We start from the raw sequence: 21,325 nt of genomic DNA on the forward strand, positions 1-21,325 counted from the left end.
CCCCCTCCACCCCGTGCCAGCCACGCCAGAAGTGGGGCCAGGGTGGTGGTCCCCCGGGAGTGTGGCAAGGAGCCCCCGGCGTAGCGGCAGGGGAGCCGAGGGAAGGAGCGCAGAGGTGGGCAGGTGACTGGGTAGGTAGGAGCGGTGGGTAGGGTGGTGGTGGACTGTTAACCTGCTGAGTGGGCGGACAGGCTGTGGCAACCTCTGGTGGTGACAGGGGAGGTGCTGGGTGCAGAGGTGGGGATGGGCGAGTCACGGTCAAGGCTGAGGCTGGGCAGTGCAGGTACACAGGATGGGGGGCTGGCGGTGGGCAGTTTATTCCACGGCATGCAGACACTGACCCACACGCTCAAGGAGCTTAAAAATACATTGAACCACGAGGTGTCCATTCCCCCGTCTCCCCCCGAGACACAGAAAAACGCTTGGCTGATCCAAGAGCCTCCACCCTGGAACAAGGCAGCAGTGTGGGCCCGGGGGTGGGGTGGGGTGGGGGCAGCGTCCTTTCTCTCCAGAGGAAAAGCGCAGAGGCAGGGCCGAGGGCCCAGGCAGGGAGGCTCCACTCTCACGGCGATTGGCAGTGGGTGCGCCAATCAGGGTCCTTCCCAGTCCCTCCCCTGAAGGCCTGGCCCGTCCAGCTGTGGGCCCCAGCTCTCGGGAGGCGCGGGAGCAAGTGCCACTGGGCGGGCTGGGCGGGGTGGGCAGGCCGCGCCCTGGGGTCCCGGGCGCCTGGGGCTCAGTCCCGGGCCTCGTCCAAACGCCACTTGAGAGCGTGGTCCTTGTGTGCATCAGGGAGGATCTGGTTGCGCATGCCCCCCAGAAGGCTGGACGTGGCCTCTGTGGCTAGGATGAGGGGCTTCACCACCGTTGGGGGCAGCTGGCGGATCACGCCCCCCACAGCGCCTGTCAGCCCCTTCTGTTCATGGCCCCGAGACGCCACCTCGCAGATGGTCTGAGCTGTGTCCAGGATGCCCTGCGGAGGTTGGAGGTCAGTGCCGGGGTCTCTGGGGGAGGGCCGGGGTGGAGAGGATGGGGAAGGAATGGGAGCAGGGCTGGGCCTCGTTACCTCTCGAACTGTGTCGTAGGCCTTGGCCACGCCCTCCCGAAGGTCGGCCGGTTGCTGGCCCTTCCGCAGCCTTCGCACAGAGCGCTTGTCCTGCAGGGAGCGCGAGATGGGCGCTGCCGGGGACAGGATGTCATACACCGTCTCGGCTGTGGCCTGGGGGAGCATGGCGGGCACCAGATGAGGAGAGGGGGCCTCAGCACCCGCGACCGGGTGGGAGCCCACGACCGGGTGGGAGCCCACCCCCCAAACCCTGCGTTCCCCGCATCCATGCTTTACTGTGCTGCTCCTGGGGTCCTGCCAAGCTCCCACCACCCAGGCCAGGGGGCTGCAGGGGGACTGCATGCCTCCTGAGGGGACTCTCCTAATGTCCTCTGGACCCGCCCCTCTCCTGTTGACCACCACACCCGGCACCCTGCCCGCCTGTGGGTGCCACAGATGCAGCCCGAGCTCAGTGCACGACCTTCCTCCTCCTGCTCCTTGCCAGCTCCAGGGGCGGCCCTGGCGGAAGCCTGGGTTTCCCTGACCCACCCCCACAGATCACTAAGCCATTACTGAGTGTGACCCTCTGCCCGCTGGCTCCTCTGTTCTCTCGTCCCCAGTGTCACTCCCTCCCCCCCAACCTCCTCACCTGGCTGTCCTACACCCCAGCTAATGCCCTGGGGGTGGCCCTCAGATGCCTGCTGATCCCTCCAGCCTCCTCTCTAGAGACCCTGCCCCCACCCGCCAGTGCATCTGCAAGCTCACTCCTCACCTCCGAGGACTGGCCACAAATGCCTTCGCCTCCTAGGACTGACCACAAACACCTGCCTGTCGGCCCCCTCTACTCCAGAACCCAGGGCGCTCACTGCAACTGCTCACAGGATAACCCCCGCCTTCCCGTCTGGGCCTGGCAAAGCGTGAGGCCTGACTGAACCAGGACCAGTCTCTGGGCCTCAGTTTCTTTGTCGGTAAACAGACCAGCCCCCTTCCCTCCCCTTCAGGACACAGCCATGACCAGAGACCCAGTGGGCTCTAAAGCCTGGGGGCACTCACCCTCCCACACGGGAGCCACGGTGGGCCCCAAGCCAGTCACTCGGCCTCTTTTCTCCGTGACTGTTCCTCGAAAGATACCACATTCCCAGGTGGCCTACCCTCGGTAGAGCTTTGGGGATGGAATGGGGCCCCTGCATGGCCTGGACGCTGGGGGCCCACTCACCTGGATAGCCTGCACCAGCCGGTTGCTGAGTTCTAAGGCGGCTGAAGCTGTGGATGAGCCAAAGGAGGCAGCCCCCCGCTGCAGCCCCCGCATGAGGCGCCCATCCTTCCTGTACTGCTCGATGGGCAGCCACAGCAGGTCCCGGAACCCTTGGACTGGGGGGACGGGGTGGTCAGAGATGCCCAAGGCCGCCCCCACCTGCCCTGCTGTGGGAACTCTTCCACCTATTGCCAGTAGCGGCTTCTAGGCTGCCCAAGAGTATGGCATTTTCAAGAGCCCCCAAAGTCAGATACTCACAGAGCTGGACAACAGAGTGCATGGGGCCCACGCCCCCCAGCAAGCCAGGCAACTGGTTCTTTCGGATGTCTTGCAGCCACTCGTTGAGAGCATAGCCCAGCACCTTGTCCACACCCAGGAGCCTAGGAAGGGGAGAGAAGAGGAGGGTGGGGTGGGGCAGAGCCACACGCTGAGGGGTCACAGGGCCAGGAGGACCCAAGGCACCCCAACACTCCCCATGGCTCCACCCAGCCCCGTACGGAGGGATTGACTGTGGCCATTTCACAGAGCACAAACTGAGGTCCCAGAGTGGTGATGTCTTGGCCAAGGCCACAGTCAGGAACAGAGACAGGGCCCTGAGAGAGGCCCGGAGGCTCACCCATGCCGGCAACACAGCCGCTTTAGCTTCAGCTCGGAGCAGTTGAGCTGGGCCAGGCCTATGAGGAGGCCTGCGAAAGTGCCCTGGGGAGGGAGGAGGAGTTGGAGTTTCCGTGATGGGACCCAGGGACCCGCCCAGCTCACAGGAGCCACTAGAGGCTGATGGTAGCCGATGGTGCCTGGACACAGCCCTGGCCCCCTGGCCTCCAAAGAGCGGGCCACACCTGGGCAGAATGGGGACCTGACAGCCCCGCTTACCACCTGGTCCATGGTGACGTGCTTGCCGTGGTAATCCAGCCAGATGGGCACCTCGGAGGTGAAGCGGAACTCCCTGGGTGGGGAGTGGGGAAAGGGGTCCTGTGGTCACTGGCCTGATCCCTGCAGCCTGGCCTGGGGCCCCCAGCCCAAGGCCCTACCTGAAGTAGATGGGCTGCTGCTCAGCGGGGGAGGCGCCGTGTCTACCGCCTGCGGCCTCCTGGGAGCTGGTGGTCTCCACACCCTCGGGTTGCCCTTCCTGGGGGCCGCTGGGCTGGACTGGGGTCTCAGGGTGAGCTGGAGGAGAGGCGGGGGACAGACCAGGGATGGGCCCAGGCATGGCTGTGAGGCAGGAGGCCCGGACCCTCCCCTCCCTGCCCAGCTGCTCACCTTCAGCGGAGGTCTCCGCCGGGACCACAGGGTTGATGCTGGCCGCCAGGCTGGTGAAGAAATCCCTGAGGAAGAGTAGAGCATCCTGCCGGGGGAAGGAGCAGGCCAGATTCAGAGGCCTGGAGGCAGTGGGCTCACCTCAGGCTCTGCCCCCACGCAGCCCACTCACCTGATCCACGTTGAGCCGCAGGGGCAACAGTGAGACGCGGAGACAGCACTCGGGCCCACCCAGGTTGGTCACGGGGGCCACGTGCAGCGCTTTGATCTTGAGCTGAAGGCAGAGGGTGAGCTCAGGCCCCCGGCCCCCACTGCTCCCCCAGTCGGTCCTGCACATGCTGTTCCCTCAGCTAAGCCCGCCTGGGCTCCGCCCCCCTCCCAGGCTCACAGACAACCGGGGTCTGTATGTGTACATGCATGTGTGTGCGCGCAAGCATGCGTGTGCCCTGCTCAGGGTGGACCGTGCGGAAGGCCTGTACCATGTTGGAGTGGGTGCGCCGCGGCATCCGCTCACTCGTGTGTAAATACAGGAATTTGTTGATCTGGGAGGAGGCCAGCCGGTCTCGGACCTCGAGCTCCTGCACGATGAACACCTGGCGGGACAGCGGCTGCTCCTCGGGCTCCTCGCCGGGGGCTACGGGGCCTGGCTCTGCCGGGTACACCTCATGCTGGAAGCTTACCTGTGGGGCGGACGGAGGCCTGAGCGGCAGGCAGGGCTGCACAGCGAAGGGGGCTCACCCCAGGCCCCTCCTCTCCCAGCCCAATCTCAGTCCTACAGCGGCTGCCACCTGGACGCCTCCACACAGCTGTGCCACAGGCACTTCAGACGCCCCACGGCCACGAAGAACCCTGACTGCCTCCCGAGAATCCACCTGCCCCCGATCTCCCAGCCTTCCCGTCACCCGAGTGGCACCTGTCCCCCTATGACCCTAAGTGCAAACGTTGGTTCGGTCCTCCCGCTGCAATCTCTCTATCACCACAGCTGTCAGTTTTGCTTCCTGAGAACATCTCTCCAGTCCCACCGCACTTCTGTCACCGCCACAGCTGCACCTGGTCTCGGAGCTGCCGTCACCCATCCCCTGCCCGGCCCCCCTGCTCGTCCCCTCCAGCCCCTCTCCACCCACCCAGAGGGATCTTTGTAAAGCGTTTGCCCACCCACCTGGCGCCCTGCAAACTCCTCACTGTGGCCTGGCGAGGCCGTGCTTCCCCCTCCAAAGCCCACTTTCGGCCCTTGCCCTTGACCTGGAGTACACTGGCCTCTCTCCTGCCCCTGACAGGTCAAAGCCTCCCTCACCGGCGGGTTCTCGCCCCAGCCTTGTCTCCCCCTCACCCGGCGCTGGCACTGGCTCCCCGGCCCGTCGGGTGTCCGAGGAGCCCCGGCCACCACTCTGAAGCACATCCCCGAGTCCTCTCAGCACAAGCGCCCTTACCAGCTCAGGGAGTGGGTCTGTGTGGGCTCACTCTCAGTAAGCGGCACTTGACCTGCACAATTTCTCAGGTCAGCCCGGCCTGCTCTCTCCCTCACGCACATTCAGTCCAGCAGCCCAGCCCGTGGTTCTTTCCACCGTCCCTCTAGTAAAAACCAAAACCATCCGTGGTCTACAGGGCCTTACGCGGCCTGGTCTGGGTTGGATCTCTGGCCTCGCCTCCTACTGCCCTCCTCCCTCCTCAGCTGCAGTCTCGCTGGCCTCCTTGCTGCTCCCGGGACACGCGAGGGATGCTCCCAGCTTGCGGCCTTCACGCTGTGCCCTCTGCCTGAAAACCTCTCCCTGGCTCACTGTGGCCTCACATCTTTGTGCAAAACGGCACATTTTCACGAGGGCTTTCCGGCCCTCCCCAGCACTCCCTGTGCCCCCTCTGTTTACGTTCCCTGAGCGTTTATCACATCTGAGCGTCTGTATATATAGTCTTACTGGGCTCCCTCCACTATGATACAAGGGACAGGAAGGCAGGGTTTCTGTCTGCTTTGCTCATCGCTACATCCAGCATCTGGAACAGCATGGCAGCAGCTGACCTAGTACAGGAGCAGGGCCCGCAGGAGTTCCCGTGGAGTGAGCGCTAGCTGAGCAGCAGGGACACGAGGGCCTGTCCCGGTGCCCCACCCCGGCTGGCCTCACCTTGCTGAGCTGGATCTCCATGAGGATGTGGTGCTGCCTGCCACTGCCCCCCTGCGCACGCCAGGAGTTCTGGGGCCGGTTGGGGCCGGAGCAGCGAGAAGGGGAGCTCCTGGGGCCTGTGAGGCCTGCTCTTGCCCTGGGAAGCGGAACAAGGGACACGCTGACTCAGGAGAAGCCCCTTGCCTCATTCCCTCCCATCACAGCAGGACTTTCAGCCTGGGGCAAGAGACCCTCTCCTGGGAGGTAGGCGGGGCAAGGGAAGAGGAAGAGTTAATAAGGCCAGAAGGTGAGGATCTGGCTCAAGGTTACCAGCTGCTGAGGGTCAGAACTGGACCCCAGCCCGGGCCTCATCTCCTGGGGGCCCCACTGCCACAGCTGCCACCTGCGCCCTTCTCCTTCTCACCTGTGTCCGGGATGGGGGCCAAAGTCTCGGCCCCCATAGAGGTGCCAGACAAGGGAGACCTCACGCAGCACCACACGACTGCTGGGCACTGGGAAGTGGGCAGGTGCCCGCAGCAGGTCCGTGCTGCCCAGCGGCTGTGAGAAGTGCCCGTCCTGCACTATGATGGGGTCTGGATGCAGCTGTGTCACCACAGGCTCCCCATCTTGGGGCTGCAGGGAGGAGGCCAAGTGAACATATAGGCCACAGAAGCTTTCCCCAGTCCAGGCCACCTGTTTATCCCTCATCCTCGCATCTCTCTCCCTTTTTTCACAAAAGATGATTCTCACGGGCAATTATCCTGAGGAGCCTGAGTGCCCCTTGCTCTGTCGGCCCTGTCAGGCCTTGCTTGCGTGTGACAGTGAGTCTGGACGTCATTCCCACTGGCACTTGGGGGCCAGGAGGCCAGCACCGTTGCAGCCAGGTGGTTCTCCTCACTCTCCTGCTACCTGCCCTGCTCCTATCCCTCCCTACTCTTTTTTATTTATTTATTTATTCTGCGGTACACGGGCCTCTCACTGTTGTGGGCTCTCCCGTTGCGGAGCACAGGCTCCGGACGCGCAGGCTCAGCGGCCATGGCTCACGGGCCCAGCCGCTCCGCGGCATGTGGGATCCTCCCGGACCGGAGCACGAACACGTGTCCCCTGCATCAGCAGGCGTACTCTCAACCACTGCGCCACCAGGGAAGCCCCCTCCCTACTCTTGAATGTCCCAGTCCCTCTGCCCAGGACTCCATGCCTTGTCACTTCCTCTGGAAATCCGTCAACTCCTTCAAAGCCCAGAGTGAGGGCTGCCTCCCCAGGGACCCAACCCCACTTCCCCACTGATACTGACCACCTCCTGCCTCTCTCACAGTGGGAGCTCTAGAAGGGCCTAGAACTGAGCCACCCTCTTCCAGGCCCCTGCCCAGCCTGCCCACCACACACCAATATGCCCAGGCCAGGAGCGTCAAGGATGCAAAACTCATCGCTGTCCAGAGTGTCTCCATCCCCCTCCTCTTCCTTCTCCTCTTCTTTGGCCTCTGAGTGGGACCCCAAGCTGCCAGTGGGGGCCCCAACCAGGGGCGAGGGGGGCTGGGCCCCACTCCGTTCACCTGGGAATAGGTATACTGACACTGGAGAGGCCTGAAAGAAGGGGCTCCCTGTGGGGGAGAAAGAGGCCGGCTTAGGGCGATGCCCGATGTGGGTGTCTGATTGTGTCTGCTGGCCGCAAAGCAGCCTGAGCCCACCTGAAGCCTGGGCCAGCTCCCGCAGGCTGCGCTCCGTGTCCAGGAGGGCGTCGGTCAGGTCCCGCTGGTTGATGAGGGCTGTCTCCACTGGGGGGCATGAGGGCAGGGAGGCAGGGCTCTCCGAGAGCTGCGCCAGGCAGGGGAGGACTGGTGAATGCGTGTCAGGAGGGAGGGGGGCCCCAGGGCTCCCCCATCACCAGGTCCCTGGCGGCCATGGCGGGGAGGGGGCTGGGCAGGGCTCTGGTGGCCTGTACGGCCAGGCCTCACCTGTACCTTCTGGCCAGCGATCTCCGTGGGGCTGGGGGGCCGGGGAGGGGGGTGCAGGTCGCCCTCACTCATCACGTACTGGAGCAGGTTGACCAGCAGGGCGCAGGAGTCAGCACAGCTATGCACGTGCATCACATTGTTGGAGCAGCGCAGCTCGAAGAGTGGCTGGTTCTGCGGGGTTGGGGGCGGGTATCAGCCTGGGTTCTAGCCCCACCAGACTTAGACAGGACTGGGCCAGGTCTCCCCTGGGGCGGTCAGCCTGGGGCGGTCAGCCAACTACCCTTTGAACACATGGGCAAACTGAGCCTAGAGAGTAAAAGGGGCTTCGCCCAGGGCCACCTGAGGAAGCAAGAGTGCACTCCCGCGTGAGGGACTCTGAGCGCCGTCTCCAGTGAGGCGGGGCCTGGGATCTCCCTTTTACAGATAAGGACACTGGAGACCCAGAAAGGCTGACTCCTGAGGCCCTGCTTTTTCGTGGCTACAGCTGCCCTCTGCTGGCAGGGTTCATAGGGAGAGATGTCCACCAAAGGTCTGGCCCTTCCCAGGAGGGCCAATAACCACAGGGAAGGGCTGTCAGTGACTGGGACCTGAGTCCGGGCCCAGGGAGCAGAAACAAAGAGACGGTGCGTGGGGAAAAGTGATCCCCCGGAGGCTCCCTTGCCCCGGTCCCTGATCTGGCTCCGGGGGACCCTGGGCGACAGCCACACTCACCAGTTTGTCCTCAGTGCTCCCCTTCCAGGTTTTGATCACGAGCTCCAGAAGGTCGACGTCCAAGACACAGACATAATCTGAGGCAGAGGCAGGAGAGGCTCCCGTTGCCTCCTCCCACCCAGGCCCCGGCCCCGCTGCGAGAATCTAGGGTTTGTCTGGCTGCAGCCCTTGTGTGCGTGAACGTGTGCGTGGGCGCTGAGGACCTGGCCAGCAGCTGGGTGAGGACAGCGGGCTGCTCTGGGTATGGCCGGGGGCCACAGCCCCTCAGACGGGAGGGAGCCCAGTCCAGGCCCTGCCCACCTCGCCGCAGATCCAGGGTCTCCATGTCACACTTGTCGGACAGGTACAAGGCGGAGTCGTCGAGGATGAACCTGGGGGGGAACGGGGCTGAGAAGGGCCGGGAGCCACTGCAGGCGGCAGCTCCGAAGGAGCTGGCAGGGGTGGGGCTCGCTCATAGAGACGGGCAGCGGGGGCACCAACAGGGGGTCCCAAGCCCACAAGAGAAGACTAGTGCTGGGTCTTCTCTGGCCTCGGTGTTCTTGTCTGTACAGTGGGGAGACTGGGTCTGGAGTCTTGTACCACAGGCCCAGACAACAGGCACTCGAGGCAACCGGGCAGCATTTCTCTTTCTCCAAAAACTTCCAGCTTCTCCACCTCACCTGGGCCTCATAGCAGCCCTGGGAGGGAAATGTCCTGTTTTCCCCTTACAGCCTGCATTGTTCTTTTAAAATAAGTCCTTATTTTAATGGCAACCTAACATAAGCTCCTTTCAAATATTTAAAAAATATAGCTAATCCCGAATTCTGACAAAAGCACCTTATACGGTCAGCCCTCCATATCTGCAGGTTCTGCTTCTGAGGATTCAACCAACCGCGGATCAAAATATTTTTTTAAAAATCCAGAAAGTTCCCAAAAGCAAAACTTGAATTTGTCACGCGCTGGCAACTACTTACATAGCAATACATTGTGTTGGATGTTATTAAGCGATCTAGAGACGATTTGAAGTATATGGGAGGGACTTCCCTGCTGGCGCAGTGGTTAAGAATCTGCCTGCCAATGCAGTGAACACGGGTCCAGGAAGATCCCACATGCTGCGGAGCAACTAAGCCTGTGTGCCACAACTACTGAGCCTACACTCTAGAGCCCGTGAGCCACAGCTACTGAGCCCACATGCCACAACTAATGAAGCCCGTGCGCCTAGAGCCCGTGCTCCGCAACAAGAAAAGCCACTGCAATGAGAAGGGCACCACAAAGAGTAGCCCCCTGCTCGCCACAACCAGAGGAAGCCCGCGTACAGCAACGAAGACCCAACGCAGCCAAAAATAAATAAATTAAGTAAATTAATTTAAAAAATATATATATGGGAGGATGTGCATGGGTTATATGCAAATATTGCGCCCTTTTATATGTGACTTGAGCGCCCCTGGATTTTGGTATCCACGAGGGGTCCTGGAACCAATCCCCTGTGGGATACCAAGGGACAGCTATACATCTCCACCCTGTTTTTTCTATGAAGCCACACGGAGATGCATACAAACACAACCCCAAAAATCTTAAAAAGGAAAAGAAAAAAAATATATATATAGTTTTATATCTATATATAAATATTGTACTATGGCATTTCCCCATATTTGTCAATGTTATTCTTAAATTTGACTTTAACGGTTGATGGGCCATGTTTACCGACTGAGGTCATAATTTGGGGGCATTTAAGTTGTTTACAAGTTTTGACTATTTTGAATTATACTACAGAGGCCTTATATTCTACCTTTCTTATCCTTCTATCCTAAGGACAACCACCAGAAGTGAGGTGATGAGGTCAGAGAGCTCAAACACCTTTAAGGCTCTGATTTGAAGGTCTGACTGACTCTGGGAAGGTGAAACCCAATCTTGTTCCCCAGGGAGGGATCACCTAAATGTCCAGAAAGGCTCAGACTGACCTGAGGATATACAGCAGGTACACAGGACCCTGGGGGAGTGGCAGCTGCAGCCAACTTGGGGTGGGATGGACGGGGAGCTCGGGTGGGGGAGCCGCATACCTGAGCAGAAAGGTAGAGGTGTCCATGACGATGTTGCTGGAGAGGGTGAAGGTCTCAGCAGTGACAAGGACACGTACAGGGAGGTAGAGGGGCCTGGAGGGGTGGGTCACATTTGGGTTGGGGCAGGCTCCTTTCACAGGGGCCCCAGCCCCTGGCCCCCAGCCCCCTGAGCCGGGGTACCTGTAGTCCACGGCACAGGAGAACAGGTGTACATGTAGGATGGTAATGACCGTTGGAGGCAGGTAGCCCAGCACTGGATCATCCAGGACATCTAAGAACTCCAACAGCTTTGGGGGCCAGAGTGAAAGGGCCAGGGGAGGAGGGGGCCTCTTTCTTCCTCAAGCCCCCCAACCCCAGCACAGCTCTCCAGTTGCTGCCCATCAGCTGTCTGTCACACCCTTGCCCAGGGGCTCCACCCAGAAGTCGGCTCTGGTCCAAGGTCAGCTCTGGCCCAGCCCACGCCCCCCACGCGACCCTCCCTCACCTGGGAGTGCCAGCTCTGTTCTGGCAGGGCCATGTGGTGGCGCAGGGTGGCTCTGTGCAGCCGCAGTGTCACCAGGAACTCCTGGGGGCAGGGCACAGTCAGCATGGCGGCAGCCCAGCGTTCCAGGCACCAGGGAGGCAATGGCCCTGGCCAAACAGGTGGGCCAGAAGCAGGCGTGGCTGTACCTTGACGTTCCTGTGAGGGTCCAGTTGGATGCGCACCGCGGTGGACAGCATGTGGGGGCCCCGGCCCTGGCCTTTGCGGCCCACGCCTCCTTGCTCAGTCATCCCTTCCTCCGACGGGTAGATGGTTCGGGCCAGCTGGGCCGGAGGAGCAAAGGTGGGCAGCTCCAGGCGACTGGGCAGCAGGTAGTCATCCACAGCCGCTGAGGAGGCATCTGGTGAGCCCCCTGCCAAGCTGGCTGGTCACCCACTCCATCCAGGGCACATGTCCCTCCCGAAGGAGCACCCCTCCCCATGTACCCTAGAGACCCCACGGCGACTGACCGCCAGCCCTCACACCTTGGTGGTACAGTGTCGCCTTTTCAGCTTCCAGGCAGAAGTAGCCGAGTCCCGGCTGGCCTCGGTACTGGCAGACGCTGAAGATGGTGCCTTGCTCCACGTCCAGCACCAGCTCCCCGTGCGTGGCCTCCAGCCGCTTCCCGCACTCGTCCTGCAGGCAGCGTGTGGCTCAGCCTCACCAGCTACACTCAGCAGCCTCCACACCCCCAGGGCGGAGGGCACCTCTTGGAGCCCGGGCCTGACTAGCTTCGGCTTCAGCCCCTACCCAGAGCGCTGGAGGTCCGGAGCAGCACCTTCTCTTTTGCCAGAGGGGAAGGGTCATCCCTGCCCTGTCTACCTCCGAGCATCAGATGGTGTCCATTCGGGCCCCTGGCATAGTACCGTACGTACAGCAGGTGCCAGTAAGTGGCTGACGGGGCGTGATGGGATGGGTTGGGGGGCATGGGTGGGTCAGTGGGTGGCAGGTGGGTGCTACTGGCTGGACAGACCGCACTCGGCCCCCGGTGGGGCCTCTGTCTCCCACATTCCCCACTTGGAGCTGCTCACACCGGCCTTGTTCTCCTGCCAGTGGGGGCTCTGGAGTCAGGGGCTCACCTCCCCTGGGCTGTGCTCACCTTGGTCTCACAGTGGGCCGTGATCCGACCCTTTAGCACCGTCACCAGCGTAGAGAAGGTACTCTGGGAGTGAGGGCTCTGGGACTCAGGGGCAAGGCGCTGGGGGGTGCCTGATGCCCCCGCTGAGAAGTGGGTGTCCTCGTCGTCCGAGTCCGAGTCTGGGGGGAGATCAAGGAGCCGAGTGGGAAGGAGACCTGGGAGGGCGGCCCCGGCCCCAGGGCCCCACCAGGGCGCCCCTCCTACCCAGCTTGAAGGCAGACTTGCACATCTTGAAGCTGTCGTGCCAGAAGCCCGAGGCATCTGGGAACCCAGAGGGGCGAGTGGCAGGGGCGGGGGTGGGAAGCAGGTCCGCGGGCTCCCACATGAGCAGGTCGTTGTTGATCCTGAGAGGACAGTTGGACCACGGCGGTGAGGGAGGCCCGGCCCAGCCCCTTGCCACCCCCTGCCCTGCCCACGTCGCCACCTGTTGTAGAGGCTCTCGTAGACCTCCTTGCTGGGCAGGAAGACGTGGGCGCCGGGCAGGACCACTTCCACGCTGCAGCGGGACAGCGCCAGGGCCCGGCTCTGAAAGGTCCTCATTTCCTCAGGGTCTCCAGGAATCACCATCTATGTGTGGGAGCAGGGAAGGGGATGCGAGAGATGTCAGGGCCTGCTGCCGGCCTTAGAATCTGACCCAGGTTTGCTTCCTGAACTCCTATCATTCATCCACATGAGCCCTTCTCTGCTGGGATGTATGACAGCCATCTTGTCTGAGGCGCTGACTGCATGCAAACCCTGCTCCAAGGGCCTCGTTTAGGTTAACCCCTTTATCCTCACGACAGGCCCATGAGACAGGTCATTATACCCACTTTCCAGATGAGGAAACTCATCTGTAGGTAACTCTCCAAGAGGTTAGACAACTTCCCCAGATGACACAGCCACTGAGTGGCAGAGGCTGGATTCGAACCCAGGTCGTTTGGCCCAGAGGCCAGGCCCCTAACTACCTCTCACTCAACCCTCATCACCTTCAGAGAAGAGGATCCTGAGGCCCAAATGTACCCTGCTGATAAATGGCTGATGGGACGGGTCATGATCTTCCCCATCGAGGGCCCGTGTCCCCCAGGTGCTGCCCTCACTCTTGGGCCCCCTGAGACTCCCCACTGACCAGAGACAATGGAAGAAATGAAATTCTCACTGGTGCTGGTTCACATTTTCTGGTGCCCCATGTGGTCTTGTCCCCCTGACCCAGAGCCACCAAGTGGCTCCCGTGAGACCCAGAAGGCCTTGGACCTCACCTCTTCCGTCTCGTACATGGTCCTTTTGGAGGAGAAGGGGGAGGGCTCAGGCTCCCGAAGCTCGCACAGATTCTCGGCCGACAACTCCAGCTCCTCTCCCTTCTCCGGGGTCACTTCCCACTGTGCGCCGAGCTGGGGGTTCAGGGTCACCACTACCCTGCCAGGGCACAGGCCTGTCACTGGCCTGCAGGGCCCCCCAGCCCCTGGTCCCAAGTGGCCTCCCACTGCCCTCAGTAGCAAAGCCCTCCCCTCCTGTCTGCTCCTCCTAGAGCCCCAACTTACTGGGGCAGGAAGTACTTGTGCCCAGGGCTCTTGGGATCCAGGGCTTTGGAGACCCGCAGGCAGGGGATAGGTGGCTTCTCTCCGTCTTCGTAGGTGACTGGACGGGATGGGGAGGGACGGGGGGTCGTCACTGCCACCTTTCCCCATTTCTTCCTCAAGGCCAGGTGGGTCAGTGGGAGCACCCCCATGACAGCTGTGTTTTATTGTGTACAGACCCGTGCCCTCCCTCGCGCCCACAGTCTGCAGCGGCCCAGGGATAAGCGGCCCACTCTGCCCGCTGCCCAGAGGAGCCCTGGGATACCCAATGCTGGTGCCTCACGAAGCAGATGAGGTCTGGACCAGGGTCTGCCCCCATCGTGACCCAGCCCCTTCCGTGGCCCCAAGCCCACCTCTCCTAGAGGCCTGAGCCCGCTGCCCAAGGGGTTGTCTCCTGGGGGGGCTCTTACCATGGAGGTCGGAGCAGGTGAGTTCCAGGCGGGTGGGGGCTGGGGGGCCAGGCCCACTGCTCAGCTCTGACCGGAACTGGGGCTCAGTCAGCTCCAGGCGCAGCTGCTCGGCCCGCACGGCCCCGCCCACCCAGGGGTCCCGCTCAGGCCGCAGGTCAGCAATGGGGAAGCGCAGCTGCAGTGTGGCCCGGGGTGCCGAGAGCCGCACCACTGCATGCTGCTCAGCTGCTGGCGGGGGCTCTGTCTGTGGGAGGGGGGAGTCAGAGCTGCTGCTAGCCCCCCCGCCCCCACCCAACTGTGGCCGAGAGCCAGAGGGCCCACGGCCTGCTCTCCACCCTGGCTGCGCCTCTTACCAGCAGGCCAGCCGGCTGCTCGGGAGGGGGTGTGGTGGCCTGGTACAGCAGGGCAGCGAGCCGGTCCAGGGCCCCCAGCTCCACATCTGCCTGGAAGTCGGCCAGGTCCAGGGCCAGTTCTGAGTGACAATGGCAGGCAGTTGGGCGCCGGGGCCGGCTCTGAGGGTGAGGGTGCTCAGGTCAGCGAGGGCTGTGGGGTGGGTGAGGGCAGGATGGGCAGGGTTCCCCTTGAGCAAAAACAGAAAGGACACAGAGCCCCCCAAAGCTGTAAGGAGAAGAGCCTGGGTGAGGAGCCCCGGAGACCTTCACCGCCTGCTCGGGGCAGACAACCATGCCCGTTTAACGAGAACCACCCAATACTTACCACCTCCAGCCCTGGAGGCTGGCAGGGGTTTGCCAAGATGAGCCAGGAGAGGGGCTAAGAGAATGGCATGTATATGGCCCGGAAGTACTCGAGGGCTCCGGGATGGGGAGGTGTGCTCTGGTTTGAGCACACGTAAGGCGGGTGGAGGGTGGGAGCAGGGAGGCACCAGGGGAGGCTGGTGGGGGGCAATACACCGTGGGAAACAGCCAAGGGCCCCTGGGCCTGGAGCAGGGCAGGTTACCTTGGGCAGCCGGCGCAGGGTCTGCGTGTGGTGCAGGTGAGCACAAGGCTGAGCTGAGGCCTGGGACCGCAGGCTGCTGGGGAAGCTCAGGACCTGGGACGGGACAGGGAAGACGACAGGGTCAGGCCGAGCCCCCAAGCCCACCCTCACCTCTAGGCCCTGCCGTGCACACACTGGCTCTCAGCCCTCACCTCTGTGTACTCGGGCTCCGGAGTGCCCCTGGGCCACAGACACTCCAGCACCTCGAGCTGCCCGAAGTGCACTTCCGTGCTGGTAACCCGCCGGCCCCTGCTTGTCCTCAGCTCCCAGGAAAGCTGCACAGCGGCACCCGTTAGCCTACGGGAAGAAGCTGGGCATCAGAAGGTGGGCTTCAGGGGCTCAGGGAGTCCCCTCTAGTTCAGGCCCGCCTCGGGCTTGTACCGGACGTGGCTACAGGGACAGGCCCTCTGGAAGCGCGGTCGGAGATGGCAGAAGTCATGGGAGCCGAAGGACCCATCCTTGGTGGCATCGAACTCCGCAAAAAAGTGGGTGGTGAGGTCAGGTGGTCCGGAAGACGGGGCAGATGTCTGAAGCAAGGTCAGGGTCACACCCCCCAAGGTCATCTTCAGCAGCGAGTCGGGGCGCAGGGTGTTCGAGGGGGGTGCAGGGGCTGTCTTGCCTGAGAGGACAAAGGCTTCACCAGAGGCTCCCCAGAGCTCATAGGCATCCCAGGTAAAGTGACAGTCAGACAGTGGCCTAGGGGCCAGGAGAAGCCCTGGCCTAGCTGGATCGTGACTCTGGCCAGGGGCTTGGCCAGGCAGGGGTGACGTGAAGCCTTATTATGCCAGACACTGAGTCCAAGCTCAGTTCGACCCGCTCAAGGAAGCTGGAAGAACTGGAAGTGACGAAGCACTTACTCACTACCTGACACGTGCGATCTCTCAATAAACATCAGCTCAAACGTGCAGCCTGGCAGGGTCAGATCTCATCCCTTTTTTATGGAAGGGGAAACTGAGTTTAAGTGCTCGGCCCAAGGTCTCTAACTCCAAAACCCAGGTTCTGTCCATCGCACCGCCACCTCCCCTGAGCGTTTCCCACGGAACCAAGTCACCAACGGTGGACCTCCAGGCAGCGCTGGAGGCCTCCCACATGCACGTAGCAAAGATGACACCGGCACCAAGCCTTCTTCCAGCTCTTCCTGCCCCTGGAGAACTCACCGGTTGGGGGGCCCTGAGCAGAGAGCCGGCGGGAGGCCATGTTGCTGTGCACAGAGGTGCCCAGGTCTACATCGGAGAGGGAGAGCTCAGACAGGGCCGAGGCCACACTGCTTGTGAGGCCCGCCATGGAGAAGAAGAGGTCTGTGGGCCAGGGGAAGGGGGTCAGAGGCAGCCGGGCTCGGCCCCCTGACTCCTGCGCCCACAGTAGACACCCCGCCAATTGCTGGCTCTGGCTCCACACCCACCAGTGCTCTCCAAGTTGACAAGGGGGTTCGAAAGGGGGTCTGAGCTGAGGGGCTCAGCTACGGTCCCCGCCTGCAGCTGCTGATTCAGATCCTGTTCAATCAGCCACAGATCGTCAGCACCTAGTGGGCGGCTCTTGTTCAGCTTGTCGACCAGGCCCTCGGGGTCTACGGGGGAGGACAACTCCTTGTGTCAGTCCAGTCTGGCCGGTGCCTTCCCAGCCACCCCACTCCCTGGACCGCCCAGAGGTCTCACCTGCAAGGCTCAGTGCGCCAAGTAGTTCCTGAAGCTGCTGGAGCTGCCGTGGGGTCAGGAGCAGGTGCAGGGAGCCCAGCTGCCCACACACCTCCAGCTGGGGGTGGAGGAAGCAACCATGGAGCCTACACCAGCCACTGCCGCCACCCACGTGCCCTCACCCTGAGGAGGTAGGACGCCGGTCGCCAGGCTAAGCCCTGCCACCAACTAGCTGTGTGACCCTGGCTCCAACTTGACCCCTCTGAGCCTCAGTTTCTCCACTTGCCTAGAAGGCAGTAATTTCCCCCACTCAACGACCCCGCTCTGTCCCAGGGAAGATCAGCATTGCTGAGGAGGATTCTGAGATGGGGCATAATCCCTCCTCCCCAGGGGCCTGGAGACCCACCTTGGGGCCTGGGAAGGCCTCATTTTGCTTCAATTTCACCGTCAGCTCCAGGCACCCTGAGCAGCTGCCAATCTGCAAGGGAGGCTCTGGGGGTCCTTCCTGGGAGACAAGAAGACATGGGAGGGGAGGGGTTGAAAAGATGCAGCCAAAGACGGTCAGAAGGGATGGAGAGGGAAAGATGGGTCAAGGGCCAGAGAGGACAGGGATTAGAAGGAGAAAGAGACGGTCGGACCAGAGTCGGCCCACCTGTGGGCGGAGCTCCTCGAAGTGCAGGCGGACCCCCGCCAGCTGCAGCAGCTTGTGGAGGAAGGCAGGGGGCTGGTGCACGTCCACGGGCGGTGCCTGGCTTGGGTCTCGCACGGCCTCGTCGCAGTACTCTAGTCTGGGGAGTGTAGGATCAGCTCCTGCCCAGGCCGCCCTCTCCCCACACAGCATTCTGTTCTAGGAGTCTGGGGTTAGTGAAGTCTGGCCTGCGGAGCCGTCCCATCATAGCCAGGCCATCCTGGACCTCCATGGCCATTGCTCCCCAGACCCTCAGCGTGTCACCTGACCCCGGGGGCCCAGCTACCCTAGGCCTCTACCACTTGGCCCCGGGACACCACTCCATGCTCACAACACAGTTCGCCGCCCGCTGCCCTGGCCACAGCCCAGGCCCACCCAGACTTGCCCTGACACTTCCCAGGAGCCCAGGCTGGGGGTGCAGGTGGGGCCAGGGCCACTCAGCAGCCCCTCGCTCCCCCTCTCCCTCACGCCAGCGCCCCCGCTCAGCCCGCCCCTACCTTTGCACGTGGGCTTCCACGGCCACGCCACGCTCCCCAGCACCGGCTGGGTGCTCTACCCTCACGACAGTGTCCAGGAAGGTCACCTTGATCCTTCGCAGTACTGAGAGGTGGGAAGGGGTCTCAGGTCAGGCAGGCAGCAAGGGCCAGACAGAGCTTCCCTGTCAGGCGGCAGGGTGCTGTCTGAGGCCTTTGCCCTGCGGACCACGGAGGGGCGACAGTGGCCGGGCGGGGCCTGCTCACCAGTCTCAATCGTCTGGGCAAACATCTCCAGTCCTTCCAGGGGCTGTGGTGGCTCAGAGGGCTCGGGCAGCCCATCCCGCAGGCACTCCTGGGCCAGCTGCATGCTCGTGGTCATGCACGAGGCCCAGCTCTGTGAGTCGGCAGCCCCCGGCCCTGCAGGTAGGAAGAGGGTCTCAGGGCCGGCAGGCCCAGTCGGCTCCTGGGTGTCCAGGCCCACTCGCACCGCCTTCTCCCGCACCCCCACCCCTACCCCCGCCCCAGTTTTGCTCTGTCCTCACCCGGGCCCTGGCGGGGCTGTAAGGTGAGCTGGAGGCCTGACACGTGCACGGTGCAGTGGTCGGTGAGCAGCGCGGCCCAGGGCACGGCCACCTCGATAGAGCCCACGAAGCCTTCCACCAGCTCCAGTGGCGACTCCATGGACTCCAGCACCTCATTCACAGACTGGGAGCAGGCAGGAGACAAAGCCAGCTCAGGGAAGCCCCAAACCTAGCCGTCTCGCTGGCTGCTGCACTCCTTGCCCGGCTGTTCCACCTCGGAGAGCACCCTCACTCCCCCTGTCCGTCCACATGCTACCTACAAGATCCTACCTTTGCTCAACTGATCCCTACTCTTGGCTCAACTGATCCCTACTCTTGGCCCGCCCTATTACCGTACAGTCCAACGTGCCCAGTCTTTCAAACCAGAGGAGGGCAGAGCTGAAGGACAAAGAGGAGGGAGCCAGGCAGAGGGGATGGAAGGCAGGGTTTCAGGCATGGGCACAACACATGCAAAGGCCTGGCAGAGAGAGCAGCAGCCCACATTTACCTGGGCGAGCGTGGATTAAGGGGAGTGTCCAGGAGAGGCAGGCAGGGGGCTGACCTGAGCTGGCGGGGGCCCCCCAACTCCAAACACTTGGGGTAGCTGTACTCTCTCCGAGGCACAAGGCTAGAGCCCCTGGTGACAAATAGGGGAGCAGCCCCCCCACCAGTCTGGAAGCTCCCTGAGGGCAGGAGCCCACCTGCCTTCTCTGTGTGACTCCAGGTGCTCTGTGTGGTGCCACCCAGAGAGGGCCTCAGTGAACACCTGTTGGATCCGCGAATGAAATACGCGGCAGAGTTAGAGGGCCCACAGACATCGCGTGCAAATTCCTCACCTACAGATCCACAGATGGGGAAACTTGAGGCCTAAAGAGAAGGGACTAGCCTAGTCACCCAGTGTACTATGGGAACTGAGACTGAGACCCAGGCACTTGGCTTCTTTGGGGGTCTGCAAGGGAGAGGCTGCAGGCGTGGCAGCCTGGAGAAGGGCGGGCATATTGGGAAAGCACTTGCATTCCACCAGGGCCCAACTCCTCCCTGGAGGCCGGGCAGGAAAGCAGCCTAGCTAGGAGCCAATTCAAATCCCCAACCAGAGGGCAGGGCGGGTGGAAGTATAGAAAGGCAGCCTAGAGGTCTGGGCCAGCCTAAGAGGCTGAAGTCAGAGGTCAGAAAAGGTCTCCCGCACTGGGATTCACAGGCAAGAGGTGCCACAAGTCTGGGCTCAGGGGTTTCCGCCTGCCCCACGTTTGCTCAGGAAGACCTGGTCTACCCTAAAGCCCAGTTTCTCCTGCCCAGACTGTATTGAGGCCAGGCACCCTGTCTGCTCCCCCAGAAAACTGCGAAGCCCCTGTCCCTATGCCCACCCCTGTTGCTCTGGACTGGAGGGTTGACCCAGTGCCAGCCCTGGTCTGGCGCCCCTAACTGGTGGTTCCTTTGCAACTTCCCAAGTCAGCTGAACCGTGAGACACAGCTCCTCACTGCCCCCAGCCGCAGGCCTCTGACCCAGAGCTTATTCCTCTCTGCTTCCCCAGCATCTCACTCCTCTCTGCCTAAAGCCAGATCTCTCCACCTTTCCTCAAGGGCTTTCCTCTAGGTGGGGATGCTGATGCCCAAGCTCCTCCCCAAACACCCATTCAGTCCATCCCACTCTCCTAAAAGCAGGAAGTAGGCAGCGGTGGCAAGTCACACAACGTGTTGATCAACAGGGGTGCTGGCGCGGTTGTTGACATCCATATCCGGAGACGAACGCCACCCACCGAGCCAGGGTCGTGGGGTCAGGAGGTCAGGGCACCTTTCCCACAGGTGCCCAGAGCAGGGCCCTGGACCCCTGCCAGACTTCCCTAACCAGCTGTGTGCCCCAACTGTCACTTCCCTGGCCTGGTCCCACCAGAGCCCCCTAGTTTCCGAGGTTCCTCCTCACCCTCTCCTTAGCCCCTTGGCACCACGCTCAGCTCAGGCCCCCAATTTGATACACTAATTCTGGCATTCTCCAGACAAGTGACATCCTGCTCCCCAGCTTCAGTTTCTCCTCCTGTGAAGTAGAGGCAGGGGCCCCTTCTGTCCAGCTTCTGGCTCTGGAGGCGATCAGCTGACCCCTGGAAAGGGCCGGACGCCCAAGGCCTCTCCACTCCGGTGCCTGGTCCCCTAGTCCGACCCTTTCGCAGGGAGACTCAGGATGCTGCGCCCCCCAGTCCGACCCTTCCAGGGCTCGGGCCTGGATCCTCACCCAGATCTCCAGGTGTATATCCCGCAGGACAACGCTGCCCTTGTACAGATCGAGGCTGAGCTGGTCCAGGCTGAGGTGCTCCTGGAAGAAGTGACCCAAGTAGTGGTGCAGCAAGTAGCGGCAGACCCGCTCTTTCACACAGTTCGACCACGGCCATAGCCATCGTGACATCTCGGAGACTGCCGGGCCCGGGCCGCCTCCACTCGCCGGCCGCCGGCGTTCCCCGTCCGGTTGCGCTGTTCACTAGAGCCCCCGGCTCACCCCGCCGCTTCTCTTAGCGCCAGGCCGCACCCCCGGACGCCTGACCACGCCCCCACGCTCACTGCCATTGGTCACTGCAAAGGGCAAGGCCTACTGATTGGCCGCGGGGGCGGAGCCTTCAGGCGCAAAAAAGGGACTGGGCTCTCGGTAAGATATAGGGCTCCCAATATTAATTTACGCTTGCGTATAAATTCTGTGTGGGAGGACCTTTAACCTCTCTCCTACGGGCTCCGGGAAGGCTGTTGCTTGAGGTGCCAGCTTCTCTAAGGAATGCGCATGTGCTGACTCGTCCGACTAGTACTTGAGGTAGTTGGCGAGGATTTAAAGGGACAGTGTCCCATTAAACTTCGTAAAAAGCTTTTCAGAGGCATATTTAGTGTGAGCCCAGTACGCATCTCTAGAAACGATTAAGTGAAAACGTTTGCATTTTACAAAACGCTTAACCTTCCGCTATCTCATTCAACCCCCACAGCAACCTCTAAGGTGGAGATTATTGTCACCATTTT

General features: G+C 62.2%; 1 protein-coding gene across 2 annotated transcripts; it reads right to left on the bottom strand.

Moving 5' to 3' along the window:
- Window positions 1–301: 301 nt before the first annotated feature.
- Window positions 302–20,782, bottom strand: ATG2A (autophagy related 2A). Of its 2 annotated transcripts, XM_082843767.1 has the most exons (41): window positions 20,559–20,782; window positions 18,314–18,476; window positions 18,036–18,188; window positions 17,793–17,895; window positions 17,260–17,395; window positions 17,014–17,112; window positions 16,629–16,725; window positions 16,376–16,540; window positions 16,131–16,271; window positions 15,355–15,592; window positions 15,126–15,270; window positions 14,935–15,027; window positions 14,330–14,488; window positions 13,977–14,220; window positions 13,531–13,627; window positions 13,249–13,405; window positions 12,438–12,580; window positions 12,218–12,357; window positions 11,975–12,132; window positions 11,361–11,511; window positions 11,025–11,224; window positions 10,840–10,920; window positions 10,536–10,642; window positions 10,356–10,448; window positions 8,617–8,687; window positions 8,317–8,393; window positions 7,606–7,776; window positions 7,339–7,465; window positions 7,037–7,251; window positions 6,075–6,283; window positions 5,672–5,807; window positions 4,034–4,234; window positions 3,727–3,828; window positions 3,558–3,642; window positions 3,329–3,464; window positions 3,171–3,243; window positions 2,914–2,996; window positions 2,556–2,677; window positions 2,259–2,413; window positions 1,064–1,216; window positions 302–970 (listed from the first exon to the last, which is right to left on the bottom strand). In XM_082843767.1, the coding sequence occupies exons 1-41, from the start codon at window positions 20,727–20,729 to the stop codon at window positions 734–736; spliced, it is 5,787 nt and encodes a 1,928-aa protein (XP_082699893.1). In that variant the 5' UTR covers window positions 20,730–20,782; the 3' UTR covers window positions 302–733. The 2 variants fall into 2 exon arrangements, with proteins under 2 accessions (XP_082699893.1, XP_082699892.1); XM_082843766.1 differs by having other exon boundaries at window positions 7,037–7,465.
- Window positions 20,783–21,325: the final 543 nt, after the last annotated feature.

The sequence above is a fragment of the Leucopleurus acutus genome, assembly GCF_964270905.1.
Source record: "Leucopleurus acutus genome assembly, chromosome: 8".
NCBI lineage: Eukaryota > Metazoa > Chordata > Mammalia > Artiodactyla > Delphinidae > Leucopleurus > Leucopleurus acutus.